The following is a 12465-nucleotide window of genomic DNA, read 5'->3' on the forward strand; positions in this document are numbered from 1 at the left end:
GGTGGTGAGGGGGTGTGGGGGGGTGGCAGGGGGTGTTGGGTGAGGGAGGGTTGGGGGGGACCCCCCCATAGTAAATGATACTCTTTTTGTTTAATTATTTATTGAAAAAATAAATAAATATATAATTAGAATGTGTTGAGTATGAGGGGTGAGAGGGTGGTGGGGGTGTGTGGGGGGGGGTGTGTGGGGGGGGGTGGCAGGGGGGTGTTGGGTGAGGTGTTGATAGTTCTAATTGACATTTTTTTGTCGACAGTTTTTTTCTCTAAAAAATGACTTTACATTATATGTATAGGATGTCGACATTATTGTTTTCGACATTTTTTTTCGACATTATGACTATAAACCGTTTTTCCAACCTCTTTCTTTTAGTTAATACAAGTTTACATCCAAAATCTGATACAGTTGTCTGTGTCTTCTTCTTGATGCCTTTACACCAGTCACCATATCATTCCCTCCAAACTCTCCCTCTATCAGTCTCACTCACACACCTTTCACACACACTCAAACTAAATAACCACTCTCTTCCATCAACCAATACTTCACCTTTCACACTCTTTGAGCAATTCTCCTCCACACTCCCCATTGCGGGTTACTTCTCCACCTGGTCTCTTGGTCCTCCTTCTCCTCGTTTGACATCCCCCGGACAACCCACATCTTCCCATCTCCCTTCCCTCTCCATTGACTCAATCCCTCTGCTGGGACCCCGGGCCAACCGCTGACTGCCCTCTTCTCCGTGCAGATGTTACAATCATGCAAACATTTAGAAGTGGTCGTAAGCCTAGCCCCTTACTCATCCGTGGGACTGTCGGTCTCCTGCAATGGTGGGTTCCAACAGTCCATATCCAAGTTCTTGTGAGTGTCTACCCAGCTGATTAAGGATGCCAGATGGGTGAGGGTGCCACTCTGAATTTCCCCTGCAGGTGAGCATAATGTATTTGTGTGGGTCAGGCCCTGGCTCATGCTGCTATTTTGTTGTGCAGGTCAATGTCTCAGGGTGGGTGAATTTGGCTGGAGCGCTAGGCTCTCTGACTTGTTTTGATGTCCCATTTGAGGCAGGGTGCATAGCGGCTTGCTTTGTTCAGCTGCTACGCAGTTAGACGGACTCTTGCACTCGGATTGGTCTCTATGCTTACTCACTGGCTGTCCAATTAAGGTTGCAGGTGTGGGAGATCCTAAAAGACAAAAGGAAAGACTGAGACCAGAAAGGTGATGTGCAGACATGGGGTGATAGACAGTGGTACTTTGTCAAGCACACATGAACAGGGAAGTAATATGGACTTTGGCCCTCCTAACTCACACCCTGTCTCTCAGGTATGACAGACTCTAACATCAACCATGGTAGGCCTTCCACCCCATCGTGAGAGGGGTTCTATCGACACCTTGACAGGTACAGAATCTGGCCCTGTCAATGTTCATGTCTGCTCATGTTTTAGCTGCATCTCACATTTTCTACTCGTAGTTTTTCCAAATTATTAATACTGTTCTTTGCTAGCTGTTTCTGACTTATGCTCAACGGTCTGATGATAAAATCTTGCTTGCTTCTAGGTGGGCTACTCACTGGAAAATACAGGTATGAGGATAAGGAGAAGAGTCAGCCGACCGGCAGGTTCTTTGGCAACACATGGGCTGAAGTATATCGGAACAGGTGAGATGACTTTCCTGTCCCGACTACAGTTAGTAAAGTTTTTGTAGATCAGTGTATAAAGGGACACGAGGCAATCATGATTAGTAATGCTGCATGTATTATACCAGTCCTCGATGGCTTAACTATTGATGTCTTTGTACCGAAAGTCCACATAAGATTTTGGAATTTGAATATTTAACTCTTTAATTTTTAAAGGAATTTGGCATAAAATGAATTGTGTAAGGATTTAAAAGGTAATTCTCATTACCAATGGAGTATTTGTATGTGAGGACAAAATGGAATTTAAATTAGAAACAGTTTTCTTGTAGACATATGCCTTTGCACAAACTAATATATACAAATTATAGTATGCTCCTCAGAACAGGCAGTCTTGTTTTGCTGGTACAAATGATCCAATGCTATATGTGTGGCTATGCAGCTGGAATGAGGGCAGGCTCCTATGTGTCAGATGTTCGCTGTTTTCTATGGGAAGTATGGTATTTGCGTTGGTTTGGCCATAGCATACATTTTGTTAACACGTAAGCACACAGTAAACAAATGTCTGTACAGTATGTATTAAAATATAGTCTGCAGAAGAGTCAACGTCCGGGCTGGTATGGATGGAGGATGCCCCCAGAGAGTTCCAGACTCTGGTTCGACAACCAGATCCCTGGAGACAGATGGTTGCACACTTGAGCCTCCAGGACAGAAGCAATCATTGTCAATACACGTGAAGGTGGGCCTGACCTGGAGCCTCGAGCTACTGAAGATAATGGCCAGCAGTGGACTAAAGGCCGATTAAGCCCTAATATGTGGAAGAGGATGCTGCGTTCCATAGAAATTGTCTATGGTTCAAGAGTGAAGAGGTCAGTTTGACTGTTTGGTTTTCTGTGGATGCCATTCTGGTTCCTTATCCAAGAGCTTCCATACAAAGCCCATATGAACAGGAGGATGGTTCCAGCTATGCAGGTGACAGCAGACCCACGAAAGGAGACCCTCATACTGGTTTTTGACATGGCAACAGCAGCAGCAAGATCACACTATCCTGTTCCTTTAGGACACGACATTGATGCTCATATTGAGACAAAGGACGGCTGGACTGGACAAGAGGGTCCCACAACAGAGGACAGTTGCAGATGTCATCCACGTGAGCCCCACGATGGGGCAGGCACAGTTGGACAACAGAGAACACCTTTTGGGTTGTAGTTGAGGTAGCAGGGGCACCACTTCTGATCCAGTTAAAGAAAATTGGCCAGACTATTAACAGGGAGCACAAACTGCTGCGGTGCTGCTTTGTCCAGCTGTTCTTCCTGTATCAGAGGGAGAAATAGCCTGACACATTCCCTAGGACTGTACGAAGTAGAGCTTTACCTTAAGGAACATTTGAAGTAAGCAGTGCATCCTCCCATCATAGTTTTTTAGCACAGTATATTCATTTTCAGCTCTTTGGAAGTGGTTCCAGGTAGGTTCTGAAGGGCTCAGGGTTCCCACTGAGATATGCACATAGAGGACCACATCCTTCCAATCACTATCTCTGCACCTTTCAACGTTTTGGTGACCAGTCTGCCGGGATTGACAGAGCTAAACTCCACCTTTCGTCTTGCAACCCTCACACAAAAATGGATGGCATTCACACAATAGGAGCTTTTTTGCGTTCTGGATAGAGACGAGTGTGATGTCCGTAAACTGATCCTGTCAAGAGTTGATGGAGACCACTCTCAGCCTGGGGTGGTTGGTAGGCCTATCAGGGTGGAACCCAGAGCAAGTCTTACTCCAGATGAAGATGGTGGTGGTTGGCAGGACCCCAATCCCTGTCCCTTATGATAGTGCCAGTACTGTGCCACTATCAATCACCCTATACTGTCTTGCATGATGCTGGCCAGTTTTTCTCTATTTCTTCCAGGCAACTATGTATCCCAGCATACTTGGGGTAGGGAAGCGGGGGGAATTGAAAATCCAGCAGCCATCTGAACTGAAGTTCCTCGATATCCTGCTGCACGGTTCATAGCCAGTTTGCAGCCATGAATTACGCATAGACAGAACCCTCCAAAGACATTACGCTCCCCTATGACACAGCAACAGAACATATCCCAGCCACACTAACTGGCTGAAGGGCCTGGAAGGCACTCAGATGGACTGTAACTTGAACCGCATGACTCACCAGTTCGTGCTACCCTTGCAAAACCCTGACAGACCAGTGTACAACAAAGGGACAGGGCTTATATGATGATTGTACCACCTCCTTAGAGAGCAGTGAAAAATGGTACGGGGAACCAGTGCGGAAGGATTGCCAATGGTGTGGAAAGGAGCAGGATCAAAGGAGAACTAGGAGGCAGGAAGTTATGGGTAGTTCCGCTGAGAGGTGGTGGAGGCAGGCCAAGAGTCCAGGTGGAGAAAGGACGGTGCAGAGGAGCATGGAGGCTGTGTGCAAAGTAAGATATTGGTTGGTGAGAGGAACTGATACTAGACATGATAGGCATGTGTGTAAGTGGAGTGTTGGGTGAGAGTGGGGAGTGATAAGGTGATTCAGAATAAAAGTGAGGATATTTGATGGCGGGTGCAGGAGAAGTAGTAATGGTGTGGCTCGCTGAGGGAAGTAGCGTTTTGGAGAGGGCAGAGTAGTGGCGAGTAAGTTCAGAAGGTAGAACTAAGTAGTAAGGAGTGAGTGGGAGAGAGGACCCTCAGAGGGATAGGACAGGAAAGGGAGTGAGATGAGAGAAGGTGGGCAGAAAGGAGGTGGGTGGGTGGGTGGATGGATGGGTGGGTGGGTGGGTGTGTGGTGGGTGGAGGTTTGGGAGGAGAATAAGAGGGGAGTAGGAGGAGATAACGGAGAGTGGTAGTGAAATTTAGGGACAGGAATGTCAAAGTGCTTACGAACCAGAGAGGGTGAAGATATGGGTGTATGGCGGTCACAAACCATAAATACATCCGTTGTGGAGGTTGTTGATTAGGACCTCTGGATTGCGCTCTGGGGAAGCGTGGTTAGATTAAGTATTTGCCTTTAGGCCATCACCTGAAAGCAGACGGCTTGTACATGGTAGGGATTACTGATCTCTAGCACCAGTCCGGGTTCCTGGGATGCATGGGTTAGGGTGGGACTTCCCCTTCGTGGGTTAGAGATAGCGGTACGGCCATTAAGCCCTTTGCTGAATTGAAAATAAAAACCTTTGAATTAGGCCATCTGTGACACCTCATAGACAAAAGTGTACGTTGATTTTGGTAAAATGCATAAAGTTTTCATCGGTTTGCAAAAATAGTGCACCAGGCCTCCTTTGGCGACAATCCTTGTTGATATTCAGCAGGTAGCCATCATTAGTGGAACCTGCTTTTTTTTTTCTTTTACCAGTTTTTTAAATCCACATCCATGATTGGGTCAATTTGGCCAAGTGTTCATGTTGTAATTGGGCTGTCGTTGGAAAATATTTTATAAATTTCACCTGTCCATACTGCATGTATGGCTTGCTGGATATTTTTCACTTTATCTTAGAAGTGCCTGTTGATATCCTTGCACAACTCCTGGAAGTCTGTGGGTGATTGGTTGAATAATGTATGGTTTCTCATTTAGTTGATCATTGTGAATATTTTCTTCTCTGGGTGGGTTTCTAGCCTGATGCCCTCTGTGTAGTTAAGTTAGTTGGGCTTCAGTATTGCTACCTTGTCATATAAAATCTGTCTTTGATATGCTTGTTGCCTTTATATTGTTGCTTATAGGGTTTTCTCCAAGTGTGTTCTACTTTTCACATTCAGTGTCTGGGTGTTAGGCAAAAAAGGGGGATTACCTTTGAGCCCCTGAACCTCTTGCTGATTTATTTTGTGGTGCTTCCGATTAGGTTTCCCCAGTGAGCTTCATTAGGATCGGAATGCAACTCTTTTACATTTGTAGCCCTTTATGACCCCAGAAGGCTACTGCCAAGGTGAAACATTAACAAGTTGGTCCAAGTCTGTCTTGGTAAGTAACCGTATGTTAGAAAGCTAGTACACTGCCCTTGTCAAGAGGGGACGGTATGAAAGTAAGAATCTGACAAAAGACTTGGGAGTCGCATCGGAAATGGACAAAGCAAGACTGATTATTGGGTGGTTGCAAGCATCAAAAGCAGATAGCATCCTATCACCCCACTACCGAAACTAGTAACCCAACCTGCCTCCAGTTCCCCTCTCCTTATATTCCCTCATAGTCTTGCCCGCTAACATTTGTAGTACATCCATTTAAGGATCCCTGCCCTCTTACAGCACAATGTGCCACTTTGTAAACAAAGTCAGTCTTTGGTTTCCGTCTATCCTCCAGGGACCACATGGTTCTTTACTTTGGGTCAGTTGCTCTAGTCTCACGATATCCAGTGTTGTTCTCCTAAGGTGAAGGCTGTGGGGCCGATGCCCCCTGTCACACATCCGGTCGAGAACAACATCCTATTATCCAAACAGGGTAAGGCCAGTACAATCCAAAATGGAGGTACAGGTGGCCTTCACCCAGTGCCCCTGAGCGCTTCCAAAACCACTGCTTGGCAGTCCTCTAACACATGTCCGTTTTAGTAATATTTAGTAGTAGTTTTAGTATCAAACTCCATAAAAGTAAACGTGAAACTCACCTCAACTCCTGGTTCACCCCCCCATCTCAAAGAAATGGGCATCAAAAAAACGCAAACTCCAAGCTATTTGGAGGCATACTCCTTCTATTGACAATAAAACCACACTTGCCAACTTCGCCAAAAAATACAAAAAGGAAATAATTCAAACTAAAAAAGATTCTTTCAATGATAGAATCAGTAAAGCTAACTCAAATTCTAAAGAGCTCTTCACCATTCTCCGTGAATTGAGAAATCCCATTGCCCCTACAGACAATGTCCCTAAGGACAAATCTTGGTGCACCAGCATCCAAAATGCCCTAGCAAATAAAATCGCCACCCTTCAATCTAAAATTGCTAAGAAAAAAGCCTCCCTGACCCCTAGTGGAACTCACACCACCCCACTGAAGGAGATATCCAGCACATCCACCCAAAATAACTGCAAACCCTTCAAGTTTACCAATATTTCCATATTAGAAACGGAAAAGGTCATTCTATCCCTCAAACCATCGAACTGCCAAGGTGACAGCTGCCCTGCGCAAATCATCAAGGATGCAGCCAGAGATCTAGCACCCTTCATCTCGAAACTCATCAATGCCTCCTTTAACACGAGTACTGTACCCATTAACCTCAAAGAATCCTGGGTTCTGCCCCTACTCAAAAAACACTCGACCCAGCAATCCCTACTAACTACAGGCCTATTTCTACGGTCCCATTTCTCCTTAAAATTATCGATAGACCACCAACTATTAGGTTCACGGCAATCGGGCTTCAGACCACTGCACGATACTGAAACGGCCCTCATTGACCTCAAAACACAAATCAACGAGTTGAAGGATAATGGCACCACAGCTATGCTCCTCCTCCTTGACCTATCAGCGGCCTTCGACCTAGTGGTTCATGCAGTATTATGCAACCACCTAGCGTCCGCCGCTCATTTCTCAAGCGAAGCTATAGCATGGGTACAATCCTTCCTTGCTAACCGTACGATGAGAGTATTCTCCCCTGTAGCGGCAGCGGACCCAATCCAGATCACTTGTGGTGTCCCACAAGGCTCATGTGTCTCCCCGACAATGTATAACATCTTTACTAAGCCTCTCTTCGACAAACTTGACAAACTAGGTGTAACCTATACCAACTATGCGGACGATACGCAGATTCTCATACCTCTATCAGGCAGCTTTGTCGAAGACACCGCTCTAGTAAACAAAATTTACCTCCTCATTCAAGCTTGGATGGCCTCCCATGGCCTCTGCCTAAATGACGACAAAACTGAGATATTGATCTTGGGTTCCGACTCCAATCTAAAAAAATTGAGTCCCAACTATCGCAATTTCAATATAGATGGTAACACTATCAAGGTGGCTACTGAGGTAAAAACCCTAGGCTTTTACCTTGATTCCACTTTATCTCTTAAAAAACAGGTTAACACCCTGGCATCATCTACAGCGTACACCTGTAAATTAATCAGGACCTGTAGACCTTACTTTTCTAAAACAAACTGCATCATGCTAGCTAAAGCATTAGTAATGTCCAAATTGGACTATTGCAATGCCCTCTATGCAGGTGCCAACAAATCCATTATAAAGAAACTGCAAATCCTCCAAAATAATGCTCTTAGAGCAGCCCTTGACATACCACGCAGGGCACATATTTCTAACATTAGGAAAGACCACCACTGGCTTAAAATCAGCGATGGAGTCCTGCTGAAGACATTATCGCTCACCCACAAAGGGCTCAACAACACAGCACCCCCTTACATCTCGGCCAGACTGACCAGAAAATCATCCAGTCACCACACTAGGGCTTCCAGCCACGACCTGCTCGAAACTCCTAGATTCAGACGATCTAAAGCGGGCGGAGCAAGCTTCCCTGTCAGAGCTTCCCAGGCCTGGAACGCATTGCCCATTGCACTGAGAGCTAACATACCCTATTCTAACTTCAGATGCAAGGTAAAAAACTGGCTCTGGTCCAACGACACCTAATTCTCATGGCTCCCAACGGCCACAATACCCTTGCAACCTAATCTAAGATGATTCTGCTCTCACACCTTTACCTTGTAGTACTTTCTCTCAATACTGTAGCATGTTAGCTTTTCATTCCAACTGCTTGCTTTGACATGTATGTACCGCATTGCTATGTTTTTTATATACTCTGTATGCAACCTAAGCTTAAGTAACCTTGTACCTGCTGCGCCCGGCTACCCCTGGGTTTTGTGCGCATTATCAAATAATAAACATAAACATAAACATAGAAGCTGTCTTGGCAAGCGTTACCAACAGTAAATAGGTGGGGCTATCCCTAGTCACTCTGTTAATAAAAGAGAAAAATAACAAACATCTCGGGCGCATAGATAGTTTATAATACTGTTCCCGGACTCCTCCCATATCATGGTTTATTCACCCGTTGTGATCATAGTCATCCAAGAGACTTTATGGCAATATTGTACAGTACAAATCACACCCCCCGCTCCCTCGGAGGTCATTAGTGTTCACAATGGTTACCCCTCACAGCAGGGGTGGGAGGCCTACTAGGGAGCAATCCAGAGCCAATTCTACGCTTGAGGTGGACCTTGTCAGTTGAGCGGGTCCCAATTTCTCCACCCCTCCTTTTAGGGTAGATTTTCAATTTTATGCTAGATCTCCCTCACCTGGGAGACCCTCAGTACATTTTTCTGGACTTCTGGATAATTTTTCTATGTTCCTGAGTGAGTGGGAATATTTTTTCCCCACTGACCCTTTCTTTTCCTCTTTTTATGGGTGTCCTTTTTATGATTCTCCATACTTTATTTTTGGAATATACTTTCCGATCACTTTTTGGACACCTGCATTTTCCTACTGCAGCACACAGCACTTTCTTTGCAGTGTTGTTAGGGTGCCCCTTGGGCTCTCCTTTTTTCTTTTGGGTTCCCTGTGGGAAATACTGTTCCCAAGGGTAGAAGGATACTTTCTATCCTTTCCACAATCCCCATAGTAAGATCAGCACACCCCACCTTATGCGGAGTGCCAAGGAGATACATAGTATCCCCTTTCTCACTGCGCCTGTAGCATTTCTGATAACATGACAAGCTTCCTATCATGGCTGGTGACAGTCCTGGGAGTGGGAGGTCCTGGTGTGATTGCCTTTGGCTGGACCCTTTGTGTAGCCTGCCGAGGTTCCAGAGTGTCTGGGAAGATAGGAAATGAGGGAGGAGTCTGAAACTCTGCAGCCCTTTGTCTTCTGGCATTCCTACTGGGAACCAGTCATGTGTGCTGATTGGCTGGGTTCCTATACAAATGGCCTGCATCTGGAAGCTGAATCATATGAGGAAGAAGAGCAGACAGATGGCTGTAACTGATTCCAGTGACCGGAGATGCTGGCTATGTAACCGCTGCCTGTGCTGAGCCCTTTTTTTCCATGCCACCTGGGAGTCCCAAAGACAACTCCAACCCTTGGACTGGTGGGACCAATCGTTTAAAAGAAGACCTACATTTTGAGTCAATCTCCCGACGAGCCGTGACCTTCCTGGGCTGCAAACTGCCAATCCCCTTGGACCTCGAGGCTGAGTGCTGTGCAACATCTTTCTGTGCACAAATCCTGTTGGGCCTCCAGAAGCAAGATTCCACTCCTTGAAGTCCCCTCCCCAGAGTGTTGGACCGAGATGAGGAGGAAAATCGATCAGACCACAACCATTCCATATCTGTTACCTTGAAAAGTGTGCAAAATCCACAGGTGCGAGAAGTGCCGAAGAATAATTTCTTGAGAGCTTCTGTCGACTGCTGCTGCAAGGTTCCATTCTGTGTCCATTCTTTCGTCACCACGACCAAGAATCCAGAGACTGGGTTCTGTGCTGCTGCATCGTGAAGAGTCCGTCTGCAAGCCCTTCTTCACTGCTGAGGTGCTTTGTGGTGGATGGTAATACTTAACTAAAGTCTTGTCGCTCCTGTGTGGCTAGGGTGGTGACTCGTTTAGTTGCGCGTATGCCCATACTGTTCGCCCAGGCCTAACGCTGGACTGCATCTAGGGAGCCTTCTACTAAGTCCCTAAACACTTTCTACTAACTCTAAAGTCTGTACTTGTTTGACGAGAAATCCTCTAACTCTGACTTTCCTGCATCTGTACATTATCCTGACCTGCCTACTGTTGGCCACTGGACCACCAGTGTCACTCTTCTGCCTCTGAGATCACTCATGCCTTAGAATAGGGAACGACTTCTAAAGTATAAGAGCGCTGACTAGAAAAGAGAACAAGTGTTGCAAAGTACTTACTTGCGAATGTGTTAGGGCTGTAACTAATTATCTCTGGAATAGAATAAGTTACAAAGTATTACATGTGACGTGCTTACTGCCATTCTGAAAAGTATACAAAGTTATCGACTTACCTTTGAATTGTGGTCCTCTATTCTAAAAGGTAAGAGTTGGTATTACTGCATTATTCCTGATACTGAATAAGTGGAACAGTGTAGTACAAGTAGGGTTTTACTCACCTTGAATAGCATACTGCTATTTTAAATGTGGAACATTAGGTTTTGCTTATCTTGACCTGCTTAGTGCCTTTCGTATGGAGATCTTGCTTACCTTAGAATTGTGTTGCACTATTTTGAAAATTAACATTGGTATAACTACATATTCTCCAGCATGGGGTCTGGCATGGATTCACATGCTCATGAATATTCCCCATCGTCAGGCTTGAAATCCTCAGTAAAAGAAAAAACAGTTTCAGTTGTGTTTCTAAACTGCCTTTCTCCTATAAACCAATCACTGAGCTCTGGGTCATCCCCCAGCCAATGACTGCCCTCCACCTAAGCCCCTCCTCGGGCAGCCATCTTCAGATTTTTACCGCATGTTCAAGTGTTGGGAGTCTGTGTGCTTTACTCTTCGAGCTTTTGGTGCGTTTTCTGCTTTTTTGAGAGTTAAACTCTATTTTTCAGTCAATCGAGCCAATGTGCTCCATCGATCATCCATCTGACTTTTTGGATTTCTTTCAGCCCCTCAAAGGCTATTTTTCATCCAGTGTTCTTCTTCGAGGCTTCCAGAAGATTCTTCAGGCCTACCTGTGTGGATCATGTCGGATGAGAAGAAGGACGGCGGTTCCTTCATCAAGCTCTGCTCCATCTGCGTTTTGCAGAATGTGTTTATGGACAATACGCATTCCCATTGCCTGTATTGCTTGCACCCGACACACAAGAAGGAGGATTGTGCTTTTTGCCGTGGCTTCTCAAAGCACATGTTGAGGGATCTATCCCAGGTGCCACCCGGCGGCATGACTGCAGGATCTGGAAAACCTGAATAGGCTTCTAAGTCCTTTGAGTTCCCCCCCTCCCATGGGGGCCCAACACAAGGCCAAGCACTACGACTCCGCTTCCGTCGGGGTCGCCGCTGGTCCCGTGACGGTGAGTGCGCAATCATCCTCTCTATCAGCATTGGTCTCCAGCCGTCACTACGGATCCTTGTCCAAGAGGAAATCGGAGGAGGATCCCGGCGGCCCCGGCACCCTTTCCTCCTGTGGCACCAGTTCCGGCCGCCCCGTTCACACCGTGGGAACCACCGGCCAAGAAGAGGAGACGGAATCCTATTATAACTACCCTGGGGAAGTTGAGAGAGAAACCGGAGAAGGATAAGGCCAGGCAGGGTGTGATTTCCGATACAAAAACAGACCCTGGCCGTGTGGCCAGCGGTGTGGGCTGCACACCGTTAATCCACTATACAGTGGTATAATTAAAAAATAATGGTAAAGAATATTCTCGAATTGCGTCTTTCTTTCCGAATGCTCTTTAATTCATCAACCTTCATACCTTTTCTTCAAATCAAATTTTCATGACAGAATTCATCACATAAATGGCCTATGCATTTCGGGTATGAACCCTTCCTCAGGGCCTGTGATTACACCTTTTCCTAAGGTATTAAATTTCAACTATCATAGCATAATTAACATTGCATCACAAAATGAAACGGAAAAATCATCAGTTCCCAAAACATCAATGAAACATTCACACAATGTATTCATACATATATTGACCAGATCATCAAAAGTCAAAAGAAATAAATTAAAACACAATAGCGTTAGTACATTACCCCATTTTCATATTGGTGATGTAGGTTCCATGAATCATGTTGAGATTACCAAGATTGAGACACCATAAAAAAACAAATAATGAAAAATAACAAAAGAACAATAATCGGTGTGATGGTCATGGTGTAAACATCCTATCCATAACATAACCTTCCTTTCAGACAGGTTTGCCATGCCGAATCTACTAACCTTCAAAAAATGCAGTGTGGTTTCTGACCCACCCACGAC

General features: G+C 45.5%; 1 protein-coding gene across 1 annotated transcript in view; it reads left to right on the top strand.

The window, feature by feature from the left end:
* LOC138472281 (aflatoxin B1 aldehyde reductase member 4-like) overlaps positions 1 to 12465 on the top strand; it is a 577056-nt gene that overhangs the window by 367408 nt on the left and 197183 nt on the right. The window contains exon 5 of the mRNA XM_069610393.1: positions 1546 to 1645. Within this exon, the coding sequence (XP_069466494.1) occupies positions 1546 to 1645 (100 nt within the window). The remainder of the gene's footprint in view (positions 1 to 1545; positions 1646 to 12465) is intronic.

Source organism: Ambystoma mexicanum, chromosome 8 (assembly GCF_040938575.1).
Source record: "Ambystoma mexicanum isolate Mex_15411 chromosome 8, UKY_AmexF1_1, whole genome shotgun sequence".
In the NCBI taxonomy this organism is placed as follows: domain Eukaryota; kingdom Metazoa; phylum Chordata; class Amphibia; order Caudata; family Ambystomatidae; genus Ambystoma; species Ambystoma mexicanum.